The sequence below is a fragment of the Onychomys torridus genome, chromosome 7 (genome assembly GCF_903995425.1).
Source record: "Onychomys torridus chromosome 7, mOncTor1.1, whole genome shotgun sequence".
NCBI lineage: Eukaryota > Metazoa > Chordata > Mammalia > Rodentia > Cricetidae > Onychomys > Onychomys torridus.
The window spans coordinates 59956965-59981699 of NC_050449.1; the positions used below are offsets into that span (position 1 = coordinate 59956965).

The following is a 24735-nucleotide window of genomic DNA, read 5'->3' on the forward strand; positions in this document are numbered from 1 at the left end:
CACGTAATAGTTACTTTGTGCGAATGCTCGTACACACAGGCCAGCAGTACACAGCATGAAGAGATCATTTTAGCCTCATGCGGTGGCTATCTCCTGCTGCTCTTCTCAGATTCACAAGGCTGAGGCAAGGGGGTTGAAAGTTAGAGGCTAGCAAGGCCTTGTCTCAAAAACCAAAAACTAAACCAAACCAAAAATGATAACGTAAAAAATAATTTAAGGTAAAAATAATATAATTTAATTTATATTTTATTGATTTCTAGTAAGGTTACATTTATATGTTAATCATTTTCCTCCTTTCAATCATTTTCTAAGTTTTCTATTTAATGAAGTATGGAATCTTCTTTATAAACTGAAAGCACTTTTTTTCTTTTTTGAAGCAAGGTATATGTATCCCTTTCTGGCCTGAAGTTTACTGTGTAGACCAGGCTGGCCTCAAAATCTTTTTTTATTTTTATGTATGGTTTTTTTTTTGAGACAGGGTCTCTCTATGTAGACCAGGCTGTCCTCGAACTCACAGAGATCCACCTGCCTCTGCTTCCCAAGTGCTGGGATTATAGTACCTGGCTTTCTGTCTCTCTGTCTTTTTTTAAAGACAGGGTCTGGCTGTGTGACATTAGACTTGCAGCTATTCTTCTGCCTCTGCTTTTTGAGCTACGAATTACAAGCCTGTGTTACAATGCCTAGTTAATCTGTCAACACATTTAAAGCTAGAAATACAGGCTCTGGTATTGGTGAAATTATTATTATTATTATTATTATTATTATTATTATTATTATTATTATTATTATTGGCTATCCACTACACTCTGGTGAGATGGTTCAGTGGTTAGGGCACTTGCTACTCTTTCAGGGAAGTTTGGTTCCTAGCACCCACATCAAGCAACTTGCAACCACCTGTCACTGTGGCTCCAAGTGATTCTACACTCTCTCTGACCTCCCTGGGAACCCACGTGTACATATGCACACATACATAAAAATAAAGTAAGGGCTGGAAAGATGGCTCACTGGTTAAAATGCTCCCTAGAATTGCTCTTCTGGGGACTCCGAGTTTGATTCCCAACACCCACATCAGGTGGCTCACAACTAATTGTAACTCCAGTTCCAGGGGATCCAATACCTCTGATATCTCCCTCTCCCTCCCTCCCTCTCTCTTTCTCCCTCTCCCTCCCTCCCTCCCCCCCCCCCCACCACTCTCACAATTAAAAATAAATCTTAAAAACATTTTTTTTTAATTCTAAAAAAGGAAAAAGTTAGCCATATGACTTAAAGGGGGACAAAGAAATAAAAAAATACTTTCTGTCTCTTTAAAGTAGTTTTTATTGGTTGAGAGGAAGACACAAAAGGCTCTTAGTTGTTGATGGTTAACTTTCTTGAAACAGACATGTTCATTTGCTAATGCCCTCTACTATCAGGAATGAGTTTCTACATCTGTCTAGTTTTTGCTATAAAAATTAAAGTACTTATTGACTTCAGTGTTTTAAAAAGAACAGGCTTAAACAAATTTGTCTAACTTGAATATTTTTTTTTTATTATGTGTGTAGGCAAACTTGGCCATGGTGATACCAACAGAGTATATAAACCCAAAGTTATTGAAGCTTTACAAGGAATGTTTATTCGCAAAGTTTGTGCTGGGAGCCAGTCTTCACTTGCTTTGACATCAACGGGGCAGGTAGGACTAAGGAATGAGCATGAAGAGAGTATTTCAATGGACTAGGTAACTAAAAAGTGATCATTTGAAATTTAGAATTAAGAGAAAAACATTTTAAGGCAACATATTAAGATAAAAATACTATTTTGTTGCAAATGTAGTAGATGAAAAGGAGCCAGGTTTTCTTACCTGCTTGTGTGTCCTGAATACATTTTCTTTTATCCCTTTGTTCTTTGAAGTAAGTTGATTTGATAAATTCATTTAGTGCTTAGAACCCTTTAACCCTCTCGCCCAAATCATTGAGGTACCTCAAAGGCTCCTTCCTATTATAGAATAGTGTGGGAACATAAAACAAAAACTTAAGGGGACCATGGTATGAACTAAAAAAGTAAGATAATCAAGAAAGAGGGTAAAGAGAACACCTCCACATGGAAAGTGTGGTGGTACCAACAAGGACCAGGCACAGTGAGGAATAGTGACCGTGTTTCCCTCCTGGTGTTAATCAGCCACTTTGACCTTGAATGTAGGAGCCCATTGTATGCCAGCACAAAGAAGATGACCAGCAAAACTGACATTCACATTTAATTTTGTTACTCTTTGAGAGATGAGTGTTTCGAATGCTGAAAAATCTAACACAAACTATTTTATTTAATTTATTATAGAATCAGACACATACTTAAAAACTGGCATAAATATATGGTCTTTCATGTGTTCCTCACAGTGGGCTTTGTAGTAAGAACCCATGAACAAAAATCAAGTGCTCACTTACTTGATTTATAGCCACAGGCAACCTCAGATCTCTCTTCAGTGTCATAGGCTTCTTTTTTATGAGAGAGGAAATCATTTCTGCTTTGTGTACCAGATGGTTGTGTAAGATAATCATTTGAATATTAAGTTCTTATGTTTACCTGTTGGTGGTAAACAATAAACAGTAAATCTGTTACATTATATTCCAAAGGAATTTGCAAATTACTCGCAAAGATTATATAGACTAGTCAGATCATGAGCGTAGTAGGCTCTGTAAACTCTAGTGTGGACGGTCACAGGAAGTGAAGGGGAGGACTCACTTAGAGCAGTTCTGTTACTAGTTCACCTGTAGAGCTCTCCTCCATCCGTCTCTCAGCTCCCTCGGGCCTCCTCAGTGCTAAACCTCTACCAGATGTAACTCATAGGTTTTAATGCAGGTCATTCTTTTTTCAGCATGATACAATGCCTAAAATGCAAGACAGGTATGCTTTTTGTGTGTTGCAGTTTTAGAGATCAGACCCAGGACATTTTGCATGCTAAATAAGTATCGTACCAGCTGAGCTACAAATATTCTTAATCTAGTGCTCAGCTAAAAGAATAGTCAAAGAAAACTGAGAGGGCCTTACTGAATACTAGTCCTGTCCTGGACTTCGGGCCATTTGGTCTTAGTAATGTTCCCTCCTGCTGTTGAGCTCCTAGTCTTTGAATAGGCCTTTGCTGTGCTGGAGTTCGCTTATACCTATATTTGTCTTAAGTATGTTTTCTGGTAACTGGTGTAAATACATGATCTTCTGTTTTGATGAAGACATCTAACCTGTCTTTACCTGTCTTTCCTAAAATAATTTGAAGGCAAAATAAAAAATAATAACCGTAACAGAAAAAGCCTTTATAGTATAAAGTTAGGAGTGAATATAATCAAAAGCCGAATGAAAGAAAAAGTTGTTCAGTTTGCTGACTGTCAAATTGCAGTCATTCCTCCTTTCATCTTCCTGTTTTCTTCATGTGTTCTTTCCTGGACAGCCTAAGTCAACCACTACTCATTTTGTTATTAATTAATTACAAAAAGGTACTCAGGGAGCTGACTGCTGATTCACATATTCTTTTTGAGTGATAGTTAAAATCAGTTTTGTGGTTTACATTATCAATTTTATCATTTCTTAGTCTAGTCATGTAAAAAACATGCAAGCAGAAGTGTTTTTTAAATGTTTATTTATTTATTTTTGGTTGGGTTTTGGGTTTTCCAGATAGAGTTTCTATGACAGCCCTGGCTTTTCTGGAACTTATGCTGTAGACTAGGCTGGCCTCAAACTCAGAGATCCATCTGCATCTGCCTCCCGGTGTCTGTGCCACCACCGCCCAGCAATAGGTAGAAATTTTAAGATAGTATTTCCATAACTGCTTAGTTGGACAGTATTAGCCAAGTGCAAGCTAGTTAATGGTAACGTTAGCAGAGGATCTCCTGGCTTGCTTTCATTTTACTCGTGGCCAGTTTATTTTCACTGCGCAGCCGCTCATCTGTTTATATACTGGGTGTTTGAAGACAGCACAATAAATGTCAGTGACTTTTTTCCTTCTTATTTTAGATAAGACTCTCTCACTCCCTTTCCCTTTTTTTTTTCTTTTTTTCTTTTTCTTTTTGGTTCTCCATGACAGGGTCTGGAACTCACTCTATAGAGCAGGCTGGCCTTGAACTCTGAGATCCACATCCCTCTGCTTCCTGAGTGCTGGGATTAAAGGCAAGTGCCAACATAGCCTGGCTAGTTTTTTCTAATGAAACAAACAAGGTGCCGATATTTGCTAAGAAAAAAATTACTGTTAATTTTCTTAGGTGTGCTAATGGTTTACTATTTCTGTTTTTGGATGTGTGTATTTTAGAGAGGATTGTTTGGAGAGTGGGGATGATCAGGTGAGGCAGCTAATGGCTGATTATGTTTGCTTCTCAGCAGTCTTCGTTGATCGGTCTCCTGAGGGTACTATGACCATCTTCAAAGTGATCAAAACACTTAGTTATTTTAATATTTCATATTAAACATCAGAAAGTTATCACACTCCTTGATAATTTTAGTTAATTATAGTCTACTTGTCTTTGGAATTGATGTGTTCTGTATTTCTGTCTTTTCAGGTCTATGCTTGGGGTTGTGGGGCTTGTCTAGGTTGTGGTTCTTCAGAAGCTACTGCTTTGAGGCCCAAGCTCATTGAAGAATTGGCTGCCACAAGAATAGTTGATATTTCTATTGGAGATAGTCATTGTTTGTCTCTTTCTCATGGTAAAGTCCTGTTTATTTGTTTGTTTTAGTATTTTAGGTAGCATCTTTATAGCCTAACTTTAAAGCACCAACTTTAAGTCCTCCTGCCTTTGCCTCCTTAGTACAAGTGTTCTGAGTCATTTGTTTTCAAAGAAGTGTTATCAATAAATGTGTTACATTTAAATTTACCTTGTATACCTTTGTCCTATTTTTAGATAATGAAGTTTATGCCTGGGGCAATAACTCCATGGGGCAGTGTGGCCAGGGAAATTCCACAGGTCCTATTACTAAACCAAAGAAAGTGAATGGCTTAGATGGCATAGCTATTCAGCAGATCTCAGCTGGAACATCACATAGTCTAGCATGGACTGCTCTCCCTAGGGATAGGTAAGTGCTATGTTTAAACATTCTTGTGAGGTTCTAAAAAAATATTTTCCTATATTAATTTTAAGATTGTGAATGTCCATTGAGTCAACATTACACAATGTACTTCAGAAGTTGAATAGTTAGATTTAATAGTAGTAATAATGATGATAGCATATTGAAATTAATTTCTAAATAGTACAGATTTTGATATAGTAGGTATATTTGATCTAATGTTTAACAGAATAATACATGCAGATCTCTACAATAAGAATAAGATACATACCACTCAACTGCTGTTTATTTATGATAACACATCATGTGGGGGGTCCAGGTGGCATTGGGAAGTAATATTGGGTTTAAAATGCCTTTATTTTGTACAGTTTTACATGTGAAAAGTAAACAGGCCATTTGTAGTTCTTCATTGACAAAGTTTTTGTGTAAACTCATATGTTTTAAAGTCATTTAGATTTGTATCATCATATAGGAACCATCAATATATTACAGTATCAAACAAGTATTATTATTTCTGTAGGTAATTGTGTTAATATCTTTGGCTATAATAACAAATTATACTAATACCTTAAAAGGGTGAAGGATTTGCTTTGGTTTACATGTATTAATCCATGCTCTTTTGGCTTCATTGCCTTGGGCCTGAAGTTAGTCAGAACATTATGGTATAGCAAAATAGCCACCTTCTTTCAATATTGGATTCACTAGCTTGGACCAAGCCTTCAACATATGAGTCTTTGGTCAGAACACTTCATATGCAACCCTACAAGAGTATAACAGTAGTGTTAATAAATTTAGAAATAAATTTAATGCGATTTTTAAGATTAACTAATATATATGTGTATATATATATATATATATACACACACACACACACACACACTATTTAAAGTATATATAATTTCTAGAATTGACTCTGTTATCATAGAAATGACATTTAGATCCCTTTTTGTGTGCATATTGAGATTACATATATTTCAAAAGTAAGAAGCTGTATTTAAGATACTTTTCTTAATTTAATTGTCTTCTGATTTTGAATTCTCTGTCTTTCAAGAATGATTTAAAAGTTAAGTGTCAAACTGAGGTGATGGATGAGTCAGTAAAATGTTTGCCTTGCAAGCATGAGGACCTGAGTTCAGATCCCTAGCCCCAATGTAAAAGCCAGATGCTACAGTATATGTCTTTAGTCTTGGTGCTTAGGTTGTGGTGACGTGCATAGATGGAGCTCTAGAGTTCACTGTCTGGCCTATTTAGTCAAATTATTGAGCTCTGGGTTCAGTGAAAGACCTTGTCTCCAAAAACAAAGTGGAGAGTGACTGAGGAAGCTATTGGATATTGACCTGTGCCCTCACACACATGTAAACCCGTATCTCCACACACGAAATAAGTATATCACACACACAGTTAAATGTCTCCATATCTAGAGGAAATTAACTAAGATCAAAACTAGGCTTTATTGGTTTAAGACATTTGTTTAATTTCATTGTTCTTTGTCTGGTTGGTTTTATTTGTAAAACAAAAGAAATTACTTCAAAATAACAAAACGAAATAAAAAAACAAAACACTCAAAACCATTGGCTATACTTTTAAATCAAGGAAGCTGTTCTCTTTTCCACCTCTCATGTCTTGTTTTTTGTTTTTGATCATGTATGGAAGTTTCATTATACGGCTGTTGGATGCTTTTCTTATGCTTCCTTCTAGGCAAGTTGTTGCATGGCACCGGCCTTATTGTGTGGATCTTGAGGAGAGCACCTTCTCACATCTTCGTTCCTTTCTTGAGAGATACTGTGATAAAATAAACAGTGAGATTCCTCCACTGCCTTTCCCTTCATCAAGGTATGTTGTAGATATGTAGCATGCATATGTATTAATTACTCTTTTTAAATTTGGACTTAATTCTTTTTTGTTTTTCTTGAAATTACATGAGTCTTATTTATAAGGTAGAAAAGTGCTAAACTTTTATTAATAACTTCTTAATTTCATAAATGATGTTTTAAAAATTATCATTGGGCGTCACTTGACAAAAAATGTTACCCAAACTGGATATTGTATTTACTTTTGTGCTTCAGAATTCACAGCAGCTTGTTTTGTTTCAGGGAACACCATAATTTTCTTAAGCTGTGCCTGAAGTTGCTTTCAAATCACCTAGCTCTGGCCCTTGCAGGAGGGGTAGCTACCAGTATTCTTGGGAGACAGGCAGGTCCACTTCGAAATTTACTCTTCAGGCTGATGGACTCTACTGTTCCAGATGAAATCCAAGAGGTAAGAGAATAGAATCTGTGGCCTGAAGCCTTAGCTAGATGATATATTCAGCTGTACTAGATATCTTCAATTGCAGGGTTTCCCTCTGTAGCTCTGGCTGTCCTGAAACCCACTCTCTAGACCAGGCTGGCCTTGAACTCACAGAGAACTGCCTCTCTCTCGGCCTTCTGAGTTCTAGGATTAATGACCATCACACCCAGCAGATGTTCTTAAACCCTCTAAACTAAAGAAAGACTTACATATTTTCAGTTGGTTTTTTTTTTTTTTTTTTGGGTTTTATTTTTTGTTTTTGTTTTTTTTTGTTTTTCCAGACAGGGTTTCTCTGTAGTTTTGGAGCCTGTCCTGGACTAGCTCTGTAGACCAGGCTGGTCTCGAACTCACAGAGATCCACCTGCCTTTTCCTCCTGAGTGCTGGGATTGCAGGCATGCGCCACCACTGCCCAGCATATTTTCAGTTTTTACATGACACTTTTAGACTTGTATAATCCCAACAGTTAGTGCATTCACTTTTTGTGTGTTGCTATTAAAAAGAGAAGATCTGGGCTGATCAGTGCACTTTTTCTTTCCTTCCTTCTTTCTTTTTTTTTTTTTCCTTTTTTTGATTATTAGGTGGTAATTGAAACACTCTCAGTAGGAGCAACCATGCTTTTACCTCCATTACGAGAACGGATGGAATTACTTCATTCTCTTTTACCCCAAGGACCTGATAGATGGGAAAGCTTATCCAAAGGACAGGTAAAGCCTTTGCATATAGATAAACCAGTCATATCAGGGGAAATTGGACTGATAGGAAAATAAAGCAAATGAACTGCTATATGTTCACAAACTAGTGCTTGATAGTTCTGGTGTATCCTTATTATTTGATGTTGTATGTTGGAAGAATTTTTAGATGTCTACTAACCTGAAATGATGCAGATGATGATTTACTAAATTACTTGGGGTCAGTTCTTAGAGTCATAATTCATTTTTCTGGTGTTGATTATGGTGTCAAACCAGATACCCTTGATTTATTGTAAGTGCCGAGTTGAAATCAATCTAGTGTTATTGCTGTTAGTCCCATGCTTAGAGTTTCTTATCTGAAAAGGAAAAGGTCATCATTGGCAAAAAGCATTTGAGGCGTGAGTATGCTTATTTTAAATTTTTATTATTTTAAGTACATGGAAATAAATGTTTTGCTGAGCTAAGTAAAAGAGTCAGTTGTAGAGCTATAGATTTGAGGGGAAACATGGTACTTACTGGCAATATAATGTCCACAGATGCTTTCCAGTAAATATTTTGCATTAGTTTAGATTACAAGTGATTTCTTTTAAACGTTAGAATGAGCAGTTGTCATCAGTAATTTTGTTGAATGACATGAATATAATTTATCTGTTGGCATTTCTTATTTCTATCTACTTACAGTGCTTAAATTATTATGCACATCATTCTATTTTAGCTTGGAATTTTAGCTATTTATCATAAAGGATGAGATTAGAAACATGTAAGTTACATTTTCCCAAATGATATTAATTGAATAGTTTTTCCTGTAATTATGTATGTCTTGAAGGTTGTATAGCAAGCTAGTAAGTGGATTAGCATCGTTAGTATAGTTTTTTCCTTGCATCCTTCTTTTTCTCTTTCATAATGCATGTTATGCTAATTATATGTTTCTTTTTCATTGCTGTTTAGAGAATGCAACTGGATATAATTCTGACAAGTTTGCAAGATCATACCCACGTAGCCTCTCTTCTTGGCTATAGCTCACCTTCTGATGCTGCTGACCTTTCGACTGTGTGCATGGGCTATGGAAACCTGTCAGATCAGCCTTATGGTCCTCAGACTTGCCATCCAGACACTCATCTGGCTGAAATTTTAATGAAGACCCTCTTAAGAAATTTAGGGTTTTATACGGTACCTTGCTTTTTCACTATATTAAGAAAAGAATAAAGGGGTAAGGATCTTTTTAGGTAAAAGTATTTTAACATTTAAACAATGTAAATTAAATTTTAGAGTCCCTTTGCCAACGAGAGAAACATGTCAGATCTGAAATATTGTGGTGGCCAAGTAACATGTAACTTAAAATTACAAAAAGACTTATGTTAGAATTTTATCAGGTGTTTCTCATGTAATAAAGAATAAACAAATAAAAATAGTTTTCTAAAACATATTGGAAATACAGTCTTCATTATGTGTCATTTTAGGATCAAGCATTTGGAGAGCTAGAAAAGAACAGTGATAAATACCTTCTTGGAACTTCACCGTCAGAGAACAGTCAGCCTGCTCATCTCCATGAACTGCTGTGTTCACTGCAGAAACAACTGCTGGCTTTTTGCCACATTAATAACATTACTGAAGTATGGAATTCTTTACTTTTCATGGTACTCTGCTAGGAACCTACAACTCAGATATTTGGGGATGCCATATTATTTCTGTACTTTGGATCTGTTAGAGTGGTAATCTAGGGATTTTTTTTCTCCTCAGAACTCAAGCAGTGTGGCATTGCTTCATAAACATCTTCAGCTCTTGCTGCCTCATGCTACAGATATTTATTCACGTTCTGCAAATTTACTTAAAGAAAGTCCTTGGAATGGCAGTGTTGGAGAAAAGTTAAGAGGTGAGTTAGGTGTTGAATTTCACATTCAACCAGTGGTTATAAAGCCAGAGTCATTGGGCTTTTCCAAAACCTAAAGAGTGCCTAACACCACTGAGTGCAAGGGAAATGGCCTGAGTTTCCTTTATATTGATCTCATTCCCTTTCATCCTGGTTTAGGGTGCTGTAACAGTGATCCTAAAGGATTCTAACTGTCTCAACAAATCTGTTTAAAGGCATTGGATGATACAAACTCAAACAGTTCATTTATGATGTGAAGTATGGTTTTTATCTACCGCATCTTTTGACAATATCCCTCATCCTCTCCCTCCCTCCCTTCCTTCTTTTCAAGACAGTGGCTAATGCTTTAGAATATGTTGTTCTCAAATTCAAGAGATCTGCTTTCTGTTTCAGCCTTCCAGAGGCTGGGGTTACCACCACACCCTGGCCAATTTCCTTTTTCTTTTCTTTCTTCTTAGTTTTCAGGACAGGATTTCTCTGTGTATTCTTGGCTGTCTGGAACTCACTAGGTAGCCCAGGCTGGCCTCGAACTCACAGAGATCTGCCTGCCTCTGCCTCCCGAGTGCTGGGATTAAAGGCATGCGCCACCTCCACCCATCTGTGATTTCCTTCTTGAAGTGCTTTCTTCCATGGTCTTTTCTTTGTGTAGCACATTCTTGTTTTTTCTCCTCTGTCTCTGATCAGTGTTTTTCTGGGACTTGATAAAGGATTTGTCCCCTCCTTCTTTGGATGCCCTTCCATGTTGGGATCCTCTAATTGTCCTTTTGATCCTCTTCTCTTTCTGAACAGCCTCATCTAGACCAAGTATCTGTAATCATTATGCAGGTGTTCCTGTGTCTGCACCTAGCTGAGGACTTTCCTGAGCACCAGAGCATAGTTGCCTACTGAGTATTTTCTAGGTTGTTGATCTTTGAAGTTTTTTTCCTAAGAAAGAAATCAGCTGAGAACCCAAGACTGTTTTTAGTCACTGTGGTTTGGCTGTTCTGTATGAAATGTAAAGTTAACTGTTCATGAAGACTGGGCTCACTTGTGAATGTTCCTCCTGGCCCTGAGTGCAGGGAAATATTAGAATAGATTTGACTGAAAAGTGATGCCCAGCATGAAAAGTCAGCTATTTTATGATGACCTTAATTTTAAAAATTATTTTAGATTTAAAAATATAAAAACTTTGTTTACTAGAATGTTAACATCACAGGAAAGTGGGAACTTTTGCCTGCTTTGGTCATTCCACCTAGAATAGTACCTAGTCTGTTGTGGGTACTCTAAATGTTTGAATAAATTTAAAAGTGAGGATCAATTAATGGATGTGGGATTATAATATACCTTAAGAAAGCAGTTTCTGTGTTTCGAGTTTGTTAGCATGAAAGATAGGTTTACAAAGAGTCTGTTGATATTTTCTTTTAGTAAATACTAATGTGATATCAGCTAAGAGGTAGGTATTGAACAAAGAGTTATTGAATTAGGCTACTCTCCTTCCAAACTGAAGAAGTATTTTGGTTTTTATGTTTTGAAGTTTATTTGAGGTCACTGATTTGCACTGCATTTTTCCCTTCGCAGATGTGATCTATGTGTCAGCTGCAGGCAGTATGCTCTGCCAAATTGTTAACTCCCTTCTGTTACTCCCGGTGTCAGTGGCTCGTCCTTTACTGAGCCACCTCCTCGATCTCTTGCCACCTCTTGATTGCCTTAATAGACTCTTGCCAGCAGCTGCTCTTTTAGAAGACCAAGAATTACAGTGGCCTCTTCATGGTAAGTATGTAAAAAGTTAATTAGTGCTCACGAGAAAGGTTATTCTTCTTGCATGTCGCAAATAAAGTCATGCCTATGTGGGCATTTCATGTGATCAGAAAGATACAATTATCTTCCAGGAGTGAAGGGTCGGAAATGGGCAACTGACATTGCACTAGCTAAGAAAGTTGCTTATGGGCATCACAAAAAGTGTCTTCATGGTCAGTGGTTCTCAAGCTTTTTGTACTACAAAGTTTGACATGATTGAAATTAAGATGTGTCTTAACAATAGATAGCAAAACTGTGTCATAATTTAGCTGGCATTACTTTCTTCCTTTGAGGTATTTGAGATGATACATTTATAATCAGTGAATCATTATATTTGATTTAAGTGTTTTATGTCATGAATGTGAGAGATTTTAATGTTAAATATTTATTTGATAGTAGCAAATTTCTTATTTTGGTTGATTATATAGGCAACTGGCAGAATTTTAAAATAGAAATTGTGAAAATATCTTTTTAGTGCATTTGATTTTAGACATGGTATTCTAATTCACTCTTGAATTATACAATGCTGGTAATTCTAGATAGTTGACAATAGCTTGTGTTTGCAAGAGTATCATTGTTGCCTATTGTGGTCCGTTTTTAAGGCTGTCAAAGAAACTTCACCACTAGAACTTAGACATTTCAAGTTAGTGAATTGTTATCCCCTTGCCCCTTATATTGGAAAGAGTCACGGACTGAGGCATGTAAAGCTCTGGCTTTTAGTCTCTGCTAGTAACTTCTTGTGTAACCTTGAGAGAGCCACTTGTCAATGCTTAGAGACTCGTTTTTTTCCTGGACTTTGACAGGAGAACATTGAAACCCTTCTTGCTGTAGCACTGGTCAATTCTGTGTACCACTGAATTGAAATGGTCAAAGTACCAAATTCATGACGGTATCAGAGTAGTGATCCAGCTTGGTGTAGACAGTTTCATGGTTGTTCCTGCTTTCCTAAAGTGCTTTAGACTTTCTTGTGTCAGATGAGTTGAGAGTCCTTCTGTTTGGATTTCTTTGGGCACACAACTGATTATTTTTTAAAAGTTTCCCTTCTCATGCTGTCCTTGCCTCATTTGCAAAACTTATTTTAACCATATAGTATGAAGTTGGATTCTTCACTTTTTTTCCTGTTTTCTGAAGTAATTTCTGAAGGACAAAAATTTTCTTGAAGTGCTAGAGGAATTTATCTATAAAACTATCTGGACCTGGCAGCGGTGGCGCATATCTTTAATCCCAGCACTCAGGAGGCAGAGCCAGGCAGATCTGTATGAGTTCAAGGCCAGCCTGGTCTACAGAGTGAGATTCTGGACAGGCACCAAAAACTACACAGAGAAACCCTGTCTCGAAAACAAACAAACAAACAAATAACAAAACAAGTATCTGGCCCTTGTGGTTTATATTTTTATTTTATTTATTTTATTGTGTATGTGCATGGATTGTGGAAATTTAGAAATTGTTATTTTTCCAGAAAATTTATTTTTGTTGGCTTTCGAATTTTTTGATGTAAAATTATGTTCATTTATGGGTTGAAAAAAATGTCCTATGCATACATTGCTACATATCTTTTTTATTTCTATTTTTAAAATTTATGGAGTCTGTTTTTCCTTATTTAATTTTGTGTGTGTGTGCACACATATGAAGAATTTTCAGAAACAAACGTACACTAAGAAAGCCTGAGTCTGGATCTTAGTATAAGACAATTCTGAGTTCAAGCCAGAAGATCTTTAAATGATACTGTCACTTGCTTTAATTGGTGAATTCTTGTTTAGTTTTGGAGAAAAAGTCCCAAAGACTTGCCTAAAGATGGTAAAATTTGATTTAGATAGTATAATAGAACCCATTGAGATAAGTTTGCATGTGCTGATTTAGTATTTATCTTAAAATTAGTAACTTTATAAATGAAAAATTTTTTGCTAGATTAACATGTCTGAGTAAAATTTAAATTAGTCTAATATACCAGATAATTTCTATTTTAAAAATGCTATATATTTTCCTTGAAAAATTATTTTCTTCAATATCTTATTATAGTTTAAAAGGTTAGAGACCATGAGAAAGCTTTTAAAATTTAAAAGTAACAGATAAAGACACAATTTCTACTGCTTTTCTCTTCAGGAGGACCAGAAGTAATTGACCCTGCTGGTGTGCCATTACCTCAGCCAGCTCAGTCTTGGGTGTGGCTTGTGGATCTGGAAAGAACTATTGCTCTTCTCATTGGGCGGTGTCTTGGTGGCATGCTTCAGGGCTCCCCTGTATCTCCAGAGGAACAGGATACTGCATATTGGATGAAAACACCACTTTTCAGTGACGGTGTGGAAATGGACACTCCTCAGTTGGGTAATACACTTCTCTGATGCATGTGAAACATGTACTTCTTTGTGCTTCCTTTGAGATCTCTTACTTAAGTGTTGAATACAGAACTCAGGCATTTTCCACATTAGTAATAAAGAAGATTTAAACTTGTACAGTTCTCAGAAAAAGTCAAATTCTGCAACATGGTGTAGGGCAGTGGTTCTCAACCTGTGAATTATGACCTCATTAGAGGTCGAATGATCTTTTTACAGGGTCTCCTTAAACCATCAGAAAACACAGATATTTACATCATGATTCATAACAGTAGCAAAATTACAATTATGAAGTAGCAACAAAAATATTTTTTTGTTGGGGGTCACCACACCATGAGGAACCACTGATACAGGGAAATGTGGGTCTAGAGTAGTGGTTCTCAACCTTCCTAATGCTGCGACTCTTTAATTACAGTTCCTCATGTTATGAATTGTAATGTAAAAATTGACATGCAACACCAAGGGTTGTGACCCACAGGTTGAGAGCCATTGATCCTGAGCCAACTATGGTGGCTCACTCCTATAATCCCTGAACTTGAGAGGCTGGTTCAGGAGAATTGCTGCATGATCTAATCTAAGCTACACGATAACTTCAGGCTGGGTTGAGGTCCAATAGGAGCCCTGTATCTAAAAAAAAAAAAAAAAAAAAGCCAGAGATGCAGACTTTGTCCCATTCTGTTGTACTTTTCACTCATTTTGATCAAGTTATGGAAAAAATACTTCATTATGTTCTGAAGCTTGGGGTTACAAAACTGCTTCCCCAAATGGAATGTACTGGTAGAGTACCTATCAGGACAGAGTAGTGTCTGGTTTTCAGACACTATGTTAGTCAGGGTTACTATGGGTGTGATGAAACACCATGACTAAAAGCAACTTGGATAGGAAAGGGTTTATTTGTCTTATACTTCCACATCACACTGTTCATCATCAAAGAACAGGAACTCAAAGAGTGCAGGAACCTGGAGGCATGAAAAATGCTGCTCACTGGCTTGCTCCCCATGGCTTGCTCAGCCTGCTTTCTTATAGAACCCAGGACCACTAACTCAGGGATCGACCCACCCACAATAGACGGGGCCTACCATTTCAATCCCTGAGAAAATACCCCACGGGCTTTCCTATAGCCCAGTCTTATGAAGGCATTTTCTCAGTTGAGGTTCCCTCTTGTCAGATGACTATAGTTTGTGTCAGGTTGATATAAACTAGCCAGCACAGCACTACCCAGAGGTGTGAACGGCAGGCTTTACTTTGTAGTGTCTTTGGGATCTCCCTTTCCTTCCGTATGCCTCATCTCTCTACTTCGTCGGCTCTTAGACCAAAAGTGAGATTTATTCAGTGTCCCAATGTATGGTCTCATAGTTTTATCTAGGATTGGTATTTTAATCTCTGGGCTTCTAATTTTGATTCTATGAAATATTGAGTAGGATTAGCTAGCATATATTAAACCTAATTATTATTTTTCTAGTAAGAAAAAGAGAGTCAGATATATATAAGGTAAAGTCATTGAGAGGAAATGGGAGGGAGAGAGCCCACAAGGTAGAGAAGTGGGTGGGATAGACAGGGAGAAAGGGAAGGTGGAAAGAAAAGAAACCAAGGCCCAAAAAGGAAAGTTTTGGTTTGGGCATGGAAATGTGGTTAGTAGGAGTAAAGAAAGTAGTTTCTTTTTCAAATAAACACATGTACCCCTTATTTTACTTCTGAACTAGAAAATGATTTTGACTATGGCTAATGAAAGCTAGACTGATTCATATGAAGTACAGAAAGTTAAATTGTGAAGGTCTCTAGGGATATTTAGCAGGATAAGGTTCCAGTGCTTCTAGCACTCATGCCTGAGGCAGTCCCCAGTAATCTCCTGAGTAAAAAAGGTGTCTGTTGTTGATCTATGCGTCCCTTTTTATGGGTCTTAAGTATGAATAAAATAAACTTCAGTTTTAATATTCTTTTTTAGTTTTTAAGAATAAAAATTGTGTAATTTGTATCAAGAAAAGTATTTGCTTATATAAAATTGTAAATATGTAATATTTCTATTATGGATTAAATTGACTCTTGGTACTTTTTGAAACCCTGACCATCATTTAGAACATTGATTAAAAAAAAAAGTGAAGTGAGCCAGCTGTGGGTGTGCACATTCTTGAAATTATTGTACTTGGGAAACAAAGGTAAGAGGATCCTGATTCCAGGGCTAGCCCAGACAGTATAGCAACACCCTTCTTTCCAAAAGACTAATAATGATTCTGAATGCTAAAGCTCCTACTGAAGAATTGGGAATTACCTGTGTGAATGTGATTATTGATTGGAAAATTGATCAAGGTATCTCTGATCCTTTTTTAGTCACTCTTAACTGATTGCTTTCCTTTATGTCTCTTAAAAAGAAAAAGTTCTATTCCTTTCCCTGTGCTCACACTTTTCTCAAAGACGATTCTATGTGTTATTGGATATGATAGTCTTCAAGGTTATGCTTCAAGTGTAGGATATTTTGCATTCCTGGCCTCTGTTTGTCAAATGTCTATTTTTTTCTAGAAGGAATTAGAGAGGTACTACTACCTCCAACTGAAAAAAATTAGAGGCTTCACATTAGTAGTGTCTACTTTAAATTAGCTCCAAGTACACAATATCATATATATTGAGTAAATAAGATTTTATTTGCAGTTACAAAATTTATAAAGTTTAAAATTGGGAACTTAGCCAGATGGTAGTGGCTAAATTTAACCTTAGCACCCAGGAGGCAGAGGCATTGGAATCTCTTGAGTTTGAGGCCAGCCTGGTCTAACAAAGTGAGTTCCAAGACAACCATCTCTGCACAGAGAAACCCTGTCTCAAACACTACCCCCCCCCAAAAAAAAAGAAAAGGGAACTTGAGAACTGATGGCTCAAAGTGTGAAGTGTTTGCTGACAGCTGGAGTTCATCCCCAGGATATGGCAGAAGGAGAAGTGACTCTTACACGTTGTCTTCCTGCTGTCACATATGCTGTGGCACAGAGAGGGAGAGAGGGAGGGAGGGAGAAAGAGAAATGAATAAATAGAATTATTCAAATTCTTTTTAATAGATAAATGTATGAGCTGCCTACTAGAAGTAGCTCTTTCGGGAAATGAAGAGCAGAAGCCTTTTGAGTACAAATTGCGGCCTGAAATTGCTGTCTATGTGGACTTGGCATTGGGTTGTTCTAAAGAGCCTGCCAGAAGCCTTTGGATCAGCATGCAGGATTATGCTGTTAGTAAAGGTAAGAGAAAGAGAAGGAAAGGTAAATGTCTAGCTAATTTGCAGTGCTAACTAGTTCATGTGTAAGTAACATTTTAAAATATTTGTTTTTCTCTTTGTGGAAAATACACCAGGTTATTTGTTGTACCCACATATATCTCATTTAAAGAAATTTGATTGTATTAAAGTTGGACTTTGTGTCAAAAGTCATTTTACAAAAGTATTCTATGAAACATTAAATCAGAATATATATTTAGATGTCTGGGCTATAGGCTTACTGAATTTTTATCTATAATTCTTTTTGTATATTCAGAGGGCTAATAATACCCATTTGAGATATACTATTAAATGTAGTAGTAAGTAGTATGCAAATATATGGTGACATTTTCATTTCTAATATGTTTTTAATCAGTAGAATTAATTTTATGTGTAAATTTCAAACAATGTCCTTTATTCATTCTTAGCCTCCATGTGTAGTAATGACTCATATTAGAGCTGGGCATGCTGTGCATACCTGTAAGCCCTGCACTCTGGATATGAAGCAGGAGGATCAGTTTAAAGTCAGCATCCACTATGTAGTGAGTTTGAGGATAATCTGGGTTATATCTCAAAATAAGAACCCCAATGAACATAGTCATCCGTGTTGTTGAGTCATGTTTGTAGTCTCTGTTTTTTCCTTTTTCCATGTTTTTTTCAATCTGCTAAATATTCTCTATTTTAAGAGTATATACTTTATCTAGTATAATATACTTTATGCTCTGCCAACATAGAATTAAAGAATGGGGAAAAAAAAAACACCTGGCAAATTTTCTTTATTTAATACTGTTATTTGAGTTTTCAATTAAATATATTCATTTCTGTCCAGATGTTTTAAATTACCCAGATATACTTGTACTCTAACAGGATCTACGTTTATGGTTTAAAATTATCATATACATAGTTTTATATGTGTGTTTGCACGAGTGAATAGTTTATTCAATTTGGGGCTGCTTAATGGAAAGTGTTCAAATCTAGACTTTTGATTCCAGCTCCTTTTCCACAAAATATCTGTGGTCTTCCATTCTCAGCATATTCCAGCTAATAAATTCAACTTGGCTTCAAGTCTTGGCAACACTTTGAGAATTCGTGTGGACTCTGAAAGCTTCACAAGACTTGCATTGCTCTTGCCCTGATGTCGCCATCATTGCTTACTGCAGTAGTGACTTCTGCTTCTTCTGTCTGTATAGCCAGTTCTCCACCCAAGAGGTGGAGCTTTTAAAATATAGGTCAGATTTTATCATTTCTCTGTTAAAGCCCTCTAATGCTGCTTCTCATTGTCCTGTAAGTCAGACCCAGAGGGTTTGTACTGGTTTGCAAGACCAGTGTCATCATCTAATTCCCCACCAGCTCTCTAACGGCTTCTCCTTCCACTCTTGTACGTGTACCGTTTGCTCCAGCAGCAGTTCTGACCTTCTGAACTCTCAAGCTGTGTTCTTAGACATGGTTATCCTAATGTTATACTGTGTCCGTGACATTTCTTCCCTTGCTTCACTTAGATCTCTGCTCAAATCAGAAAGCTGTTCAGAGCACCCTGTATGAAATAGTAATTACACAGCACAGTGCCCCAGTTCTTGCCTTGCTGTGTTTCTCTCCTTAGCCCTTGCCTGTCAGATTCACTTACTGTCTTTTTATCTCCATGCGCTACACCAAGATTCAGATTCCATGAGTGCAGAGTTGTGGTTTGTTCAAAACTGTACCCACAGCACCTGAAACAGTATGTGTATTTGTCAAGTAGTTGTTCAGAAAGTTGGTAAAATTCAGGTGTTGAGGAACTAGTTATTAATATTACCTTGGAACTGTTTTCTGGGTCCTTTTAAATGTTTGTATCATTTTTACTTTCAGATTGGGACAGTGCAACTTTAAGTAATGAGTCACTCTTGGACACTGTGTCTCGATTTGTTCTTGCAGCACTTCTCAAACACACAAACTTACTTAGTCAAGCATGTGGAGAAAGCCGGCAAGTAACTTAAAAACTATCCTCAGACAAATATTTGCTCTCATGATGTTAGAAATTAGGTAACTTTTCTATTTTGGTTCTTTATTTAGATACCAACCTGGTAAAAGCTTATCAGAAGTGTACCGTTGTGTATACAAAGTTCGAAGTCGTTTACTTGCTTGCAAGAACCTTGAACTTATTCAAACCAGGTCATCATCACGAGACAGATGGGTAAAGTTGGAAATCAATTAATTTTTATGTTTTCCTGCAAGCTTGTCAGAGGTAGCCCCACACTGGTACAGATGTTCAAAACATGCTAGCATGTTTTCTAGTGGAAAATGATGGAAGAATGAAGAGTGGGGTTTGTTTACCTCATTTTTATCAAATATGATGAGGCTGCTAAATAATAGCTTTGTCTGCATAGATGTTAGTGACAGACTGGCTTGTCCATATCATAGGCAATTATCTTTTTTTTTAATTGATTAAGTTACACTGGAATTACCTTGTTTAACTTAGGATGCCAGAAATTATCAGGGACGATAACAGATACCTCAGATTGATTAAAAATAAATGCAAGAATCTTACAAGAACTGGAAAGTGCTAGGTAGTGGTGGCTCATGCCTTTAATCTCAGCACTTCGGAGGCGGAGGCAGACAGATCTCTGTGAGTTCAAGGCCAGCCTGGTCTACAGAGCAAGATATAGGACAGCCAGGGCTACACAGAGAAACCCTGTCTTGAAAAACAAAAACAAACAAAAAAAGAACTGGGAAATTTTAAAAGAACTGGAGAATATTGAAAAAAAAAAAAAAAACTCAGTGTAGGAAAAGGTAAAAAAGGAACAAAATTAAAAGATAAAAAAAAAAAATCAGTCTTCCTGTAATTAGAATTGTGCACGCTGAAAATGAAGATTGAGACCATTGATTGAGGATGATCCAGAAACAATTCTGACAACAAATGGGAGATGATTTTTGAAAGGGCCTGGTATTCTGGTAACACAACCCTGTAGTTACAAGAACAAGCAAGCCTGAGAGCATCCTCTTCATAGTGCTTACTTTAAGGCATATCAGATCCTTTGCTCTTTGTGATTTAGTTGTTAAGCATAAACAGAGAAAACTTCAGCATGCACTGGCTTAGTATTTGTGGATATGAATATTTGAGGGTGACCTTACAAATCTATAGGAAGTATTAATTTGTCATTTTTTGAGGCTCCAACTTGAAACTCATATATTATGAAAGTAAATATGTGATATATGGGCCTCACTGCTAAGTATCCCTAGATTGTGAAATTTCTAAGTAATTTACTGGTCATGAATCACAAATATTTGTTATGATTCTAGTTGAAAGTTTTCATTTTTACTTTGTATTGAAATTTATGAGATGAATTATTTAGTTATGATATTTGTGACTCTCCAAGTATCTGTTATCAGGACTCTTCTTTCTGTCTAGATAACTGTTGGGTAGCATGACCACCATGGGAAACCAAGTTAACATTGTTCTTACTAGATTTGAACTTTGGGGTTTTTTTTGGTGGGGGGAGGGCAAAGTTAACGTGTAAAAGAATGCTATCTTAAATTTAGAATTATTGGTAAGGTGGGATTATAGTTATGTGGATTATCAGACATGTAAGGCTTTGGATTTGACTCCTAGCACTGCTCCCCAGGCATTGTTTTTTTACAGAATAATGCCATAGAGAACTTGAAGGGATCCGTAGAATCAAATAACTACCTTTTGCCGGACATCATGGCACACATCTCTAATCCCAGCACTGGGAGGCAGTGGCAAGTGGTTCCCTGAGTTAAAAACCGGCCTGGTGTATCTAGTGAGTTCTGAGACAGCCAGGGTTAAACAGAGAGACCTGTCTCAAACAAACAAAAACAAAAACGAAAACGAACAGTAACGAAAACCTCAAAGCCAAGTAAGAAAAGTCACCTTTTGTGCTTGTGCCATGTGGTAACTTACATTGCAGCCAGGCAGCAGATGAATGATTTCAAGCATGCATTTAATTGAGAATTCCAGGAAAGAAAAGAGCACATCTGTGTATATATATGTGTGTGCATATAGTTTGTGTCATCTTTGAAATTTACCAGTGCCATTTGTAAAGTTTATGGGTTATTATTATACCAGCAGTATTTTCTAAGATATAAATTAAGATTTTGCCAGGTGGTGGTGGCACACGCCTTTAATCCCAGCACTTGAGAGGCAGAGGCAGGCAGATCTCTGTGAGTTCAAGGCCAGCCTTGTCAACAGAGCAAGTTCCAGGCCAGCCAGAAGTACAGAGAAACCCTGTCTTGGGGAGGAATAAAAAAGGTTTATGAGCTGGTTAGTGGTGGCGTACGCCTTTAATCCCAGCATTTGGGAGGCAGAGGCAGGCGGATTTTTGTGAGTTCGAGGCCAGCCTTGTGCAAAGCTACACAGAGAAACCCTGTCTTGAAAAACTGGAAAAAAAAAAAAAAGGTATAAAAACTTTTTAAAGCTTTGGAAAAATATATTCAGTGTGGTTTCCTATTATTTTTTTAAGATCTCTGACAACCAAGACTCTGCAGATATTGATCCTCAAGAACATTCCTTTACCCGGACCATTGATGAAGAAGCTGAAATGGAAGAGCAGGCTGAGAGAGACAGGGAGGATGGGCATCCAGAGCCAGAAGATGAGGAGGAAGAACGGGAACATGAAGTAATGACAGCTGGCAGTAAGTACATCTTTCTTACTTGAGAAGTGAACATCATGACATGCTTTTTCATAGGAAAAGTGAGAAAGACAGAGTGTCTTTAGTGATTCTAAGAGCATCTAACACTGTACAAGGGATCTAAGTCTGCATTAGCCAACATTACAGGGGACTTTTGAAATTAGGATAGTGCCACTCTAGTGCTTTTGTTCTGGGTTGAAAATGCCTCAAAGAAATTGTCTCAGTTTCTGTTCCACTCAGTTCTATGCATGAAATGACATCTAAGAGGCTTTAAATAAAGTTATTCAAAATAGTCCTCTGGAGGTTACCATGTTGTTCATCAAGCTGTCAGACCTCTATGTGGTGAGGGCACGAGCCCCTTATATTCCAGTTAGGAGGTTCAAATTGTATTCCATGTGTAAAGCTTTTAAAATTGCAAAATTTCAATTATACTTTATTTTAGTAGGTACAAGAGATAATTATAGAACAGTAATATGGAAATAACTTGGGTGGGTGAATGAAACTTTTTATACTTTATATTCCAAGCCTCCAGATAATTCTTAAAAGATATTTACATAGTTATATAGTTATTTATATTAAAGAGAATTACTAATATCTTAAGTGATTTGGCTATTTTACATTAACATGCATATTCAGTTTGTAGCCTGCAGCCTCATGACCTACATTTGTTTTTGACATTATTGTATATGTATTCAGCTTATAAGGATGTGGCACTAGGGGTTGAACTTGGGCTCTACACATTAGGCAGTCACTGTACCATTGACCTGTATCCCCAAGTTTTATTTATATTCTGTGTACTTCTGAAAATTATTTTAAGATCTCTCAAAAGGAAACTAAAAACAATTTAAACCACAAAGAAAAGGTAAGGTGGAATAAAGGAACTCTCAGATAGGGAGAATGACTAGTAGAATTTTGCTAGCTAAACTGAGAGAACTTCCATAGTTAAATTTAAAAATTAGTTCAGAAATTCCTGGAAAAGAGGTCAGAGAGGACAGCATACTAACAAAGTATAGCTTTCCATTACAGTAGAAGAAAGCATAATAGTCCTTTGGGGAATGGTAATGTATAAACTAGCTATAACCTGTGAACACCTATGATGCTCTAGACACTGGGCCAGGGGTTTGAAATAGAGTAATTCATAATTCTCACAATAGTCTTAAAGTTCAAATAATGTGCAGTTGTAAAGATAGGTGAATTGAGGCTTAAGGAGGCAGAATTATGTACCTAAAGCCACAGTTAATAATAGCTCAAATTAGAACCGAGTCTGCTGAAAATTCCAGTATCTGTTATATGGCTTTAATTACTTCTTAGCTCTGAATACTGAGAGTTTGTTGTTTTGATTTTACTAAAGTAAGGAACAGTTTACAGCATAATGAAAAACATCATTAATTCTCTAAATGTGAAGGTCCAATTTTAGAATTGTGAGTTTAGAGGACAACATGGCTCAGTGAATAAAGGCCATTCTGCCAGGATGGAGAGATGGCTCAGTGGTTAAGAGTACTGACTGCTCTTCCCAAAGGTCCTGAGTTCAATACCCAGCAACCACATGGTAGCTCACAACCATCTGTAATGAGATCTGGTGCCCTCTTCTGGCCTGCAGCTATATATGCAGACAGAACATTGTATACATAATAAATAAATAAATCTTTAAGGAAAAAAAAAGTGTTAAAAGGCCATTCTGCCAACTCTGATGGCCTGAGTTTGATCCCTAGAATCCACACACAATGGAAGGAATGAACCACCCCTTGCCAGAGGCTTCTGACCTTCACATATGTGTGCCTCCTCAACAAATAAATAAAATAAATGTTAACAAAATAAAGTTGTACAAACTTTTAAATAGTAACTTCCAGGTTAATCTAATGTTTTACTAACCTTTTTGCCTGAAGTTCCCATTGAACTTCCTTAGCTCCAAATTTGAGAAAAAAATTCTTTAGCTATTGCAAAGAATCTACTACTGTTGTGACAGCAGCCCCAGAACCTTGCTGACTCAATAGCATTTTATACTTATGAACAACATGAGCTGTGTTAAATGGACCTGCAGATAATGGTATATGACTGTGGAGACAATCTTGCACATCATAAACTGATTCTGTTTCAGCAAAGATTTTTTGGTGGCTGCTTCTTTTTAATGTGTAAGACACAGCCAACTGTAGTTGTTAGAAATTACATAAACTTGGGAAGGTAGGAAGAGGCTTTTCATTACACATAAGCTGAAATTTGCTATTTTCCTTATAACCTGACATTTTTTTCATACAAAGGTAATGAACATTTCAGAAATAAGCAAGTTTCTTGTTTTTGAAACTTAACCTAGAGTAGTGGTTCTCAACCTGTGGGTCACATTCCCTTTGAGGGGGTGGGTCATATCAGATATTTACATTATGATTCATGACTGTAGCAAAATTGCAGTTATGAAGTAACAACAAAAATAATTTATGGTTGGGGGGGGTCACCACAACATGAGGAACTATTTAAAAGGGTTGCAGCATTAGGAAGGTTGAGAACCACTGGCCTAGAGCTGTATATTGGTCTTTAGAACCAGCTGGAGGACTTTTTATATTTTGTTACATTTCTGGGTTCTATTCCTAGAGTTTCTGACTCAGAAAATTTGCATGGGCCTAATACTTGCATTTTTAATAGTTGCATAAATACTGTAGCTGCTGTTCTGGGACTACACTTTGAAAACTGTCCTAACCCACTAGTAAGATTTGAAATCCTGAAGAGGGGCTCCCACTCTGTCATTCTTTGGTTCTTTTTTTTTTTTTTTGAGCTGAGGATCGAACCCAGGGCCTTGCTAGGCAAGTGCTCTACCTCTGAGCTAAATCCCCAACCCTATTCTTTGGTTCTTATGCGACCTTTTTGACTGGGTCTAGGAATCACATTAATACAAGAGCTGATTAACA

General features: G+C 36.9%; 1 protein-coding gene across 11 annotated transcripts in view; it reads left to right on the forward strand.

The window, feature by feature from the left end:
• Positions 1-24735, forward strand: part of Herc1 (HECT and RLD domain containing E3 ubiquitin protein ligase family member 1) — a 162602-nt gene that overhangs the window by 41159 nt on the left and 96708 nt on the right. For all 11 annotated transcript variants that reach the window (XM_036192321.1, XM_036192314.1, XM_036192311.1 and 8 more), the window contains 15 exons: positions 1542-1669; positions 4518-4662; positions 4857-5028; positions 6718-6852; positions 7113-7278; positions 7888-8013; positions 8947-9168; positions 9459-9611; positions 9739-9871; positions 11426-11617; positions 13748-13969; positions 17022-17195; positions 19055-19169; positions 19259-19379; positions 21667-21838. In XM_036192321.1, coding sequence (XP_036048214.1) covers positions 1542-1669; positions 4518-4662; positions 4857-5028; positions 6718-6852; positions 7113-7278; positions 7888-8013; positions 8947-9168; positions 9459-9611; positions 9739-9871; positions 11426-11617; positions 13748-13969; positions 17022-17195; positions 19055-19169; positions 19259-19379; positions 21667-21838 — 2376 coding nt within the window. The remainder of the gene's footprint in view (positions 1-1541; positions 1670-4517; positions 4663-4856; positions 5029-6717; positions 6853-7112; positions 7279-7887; positions 8014-8946; positions 9169-9458; positions 9612-9738; positions 9872-11425; positions 11618-13747; positions 13970-17021; positions 17196-19054; positions 19170-19258; positions 19380-21666; positions 21839-24735) is intronic.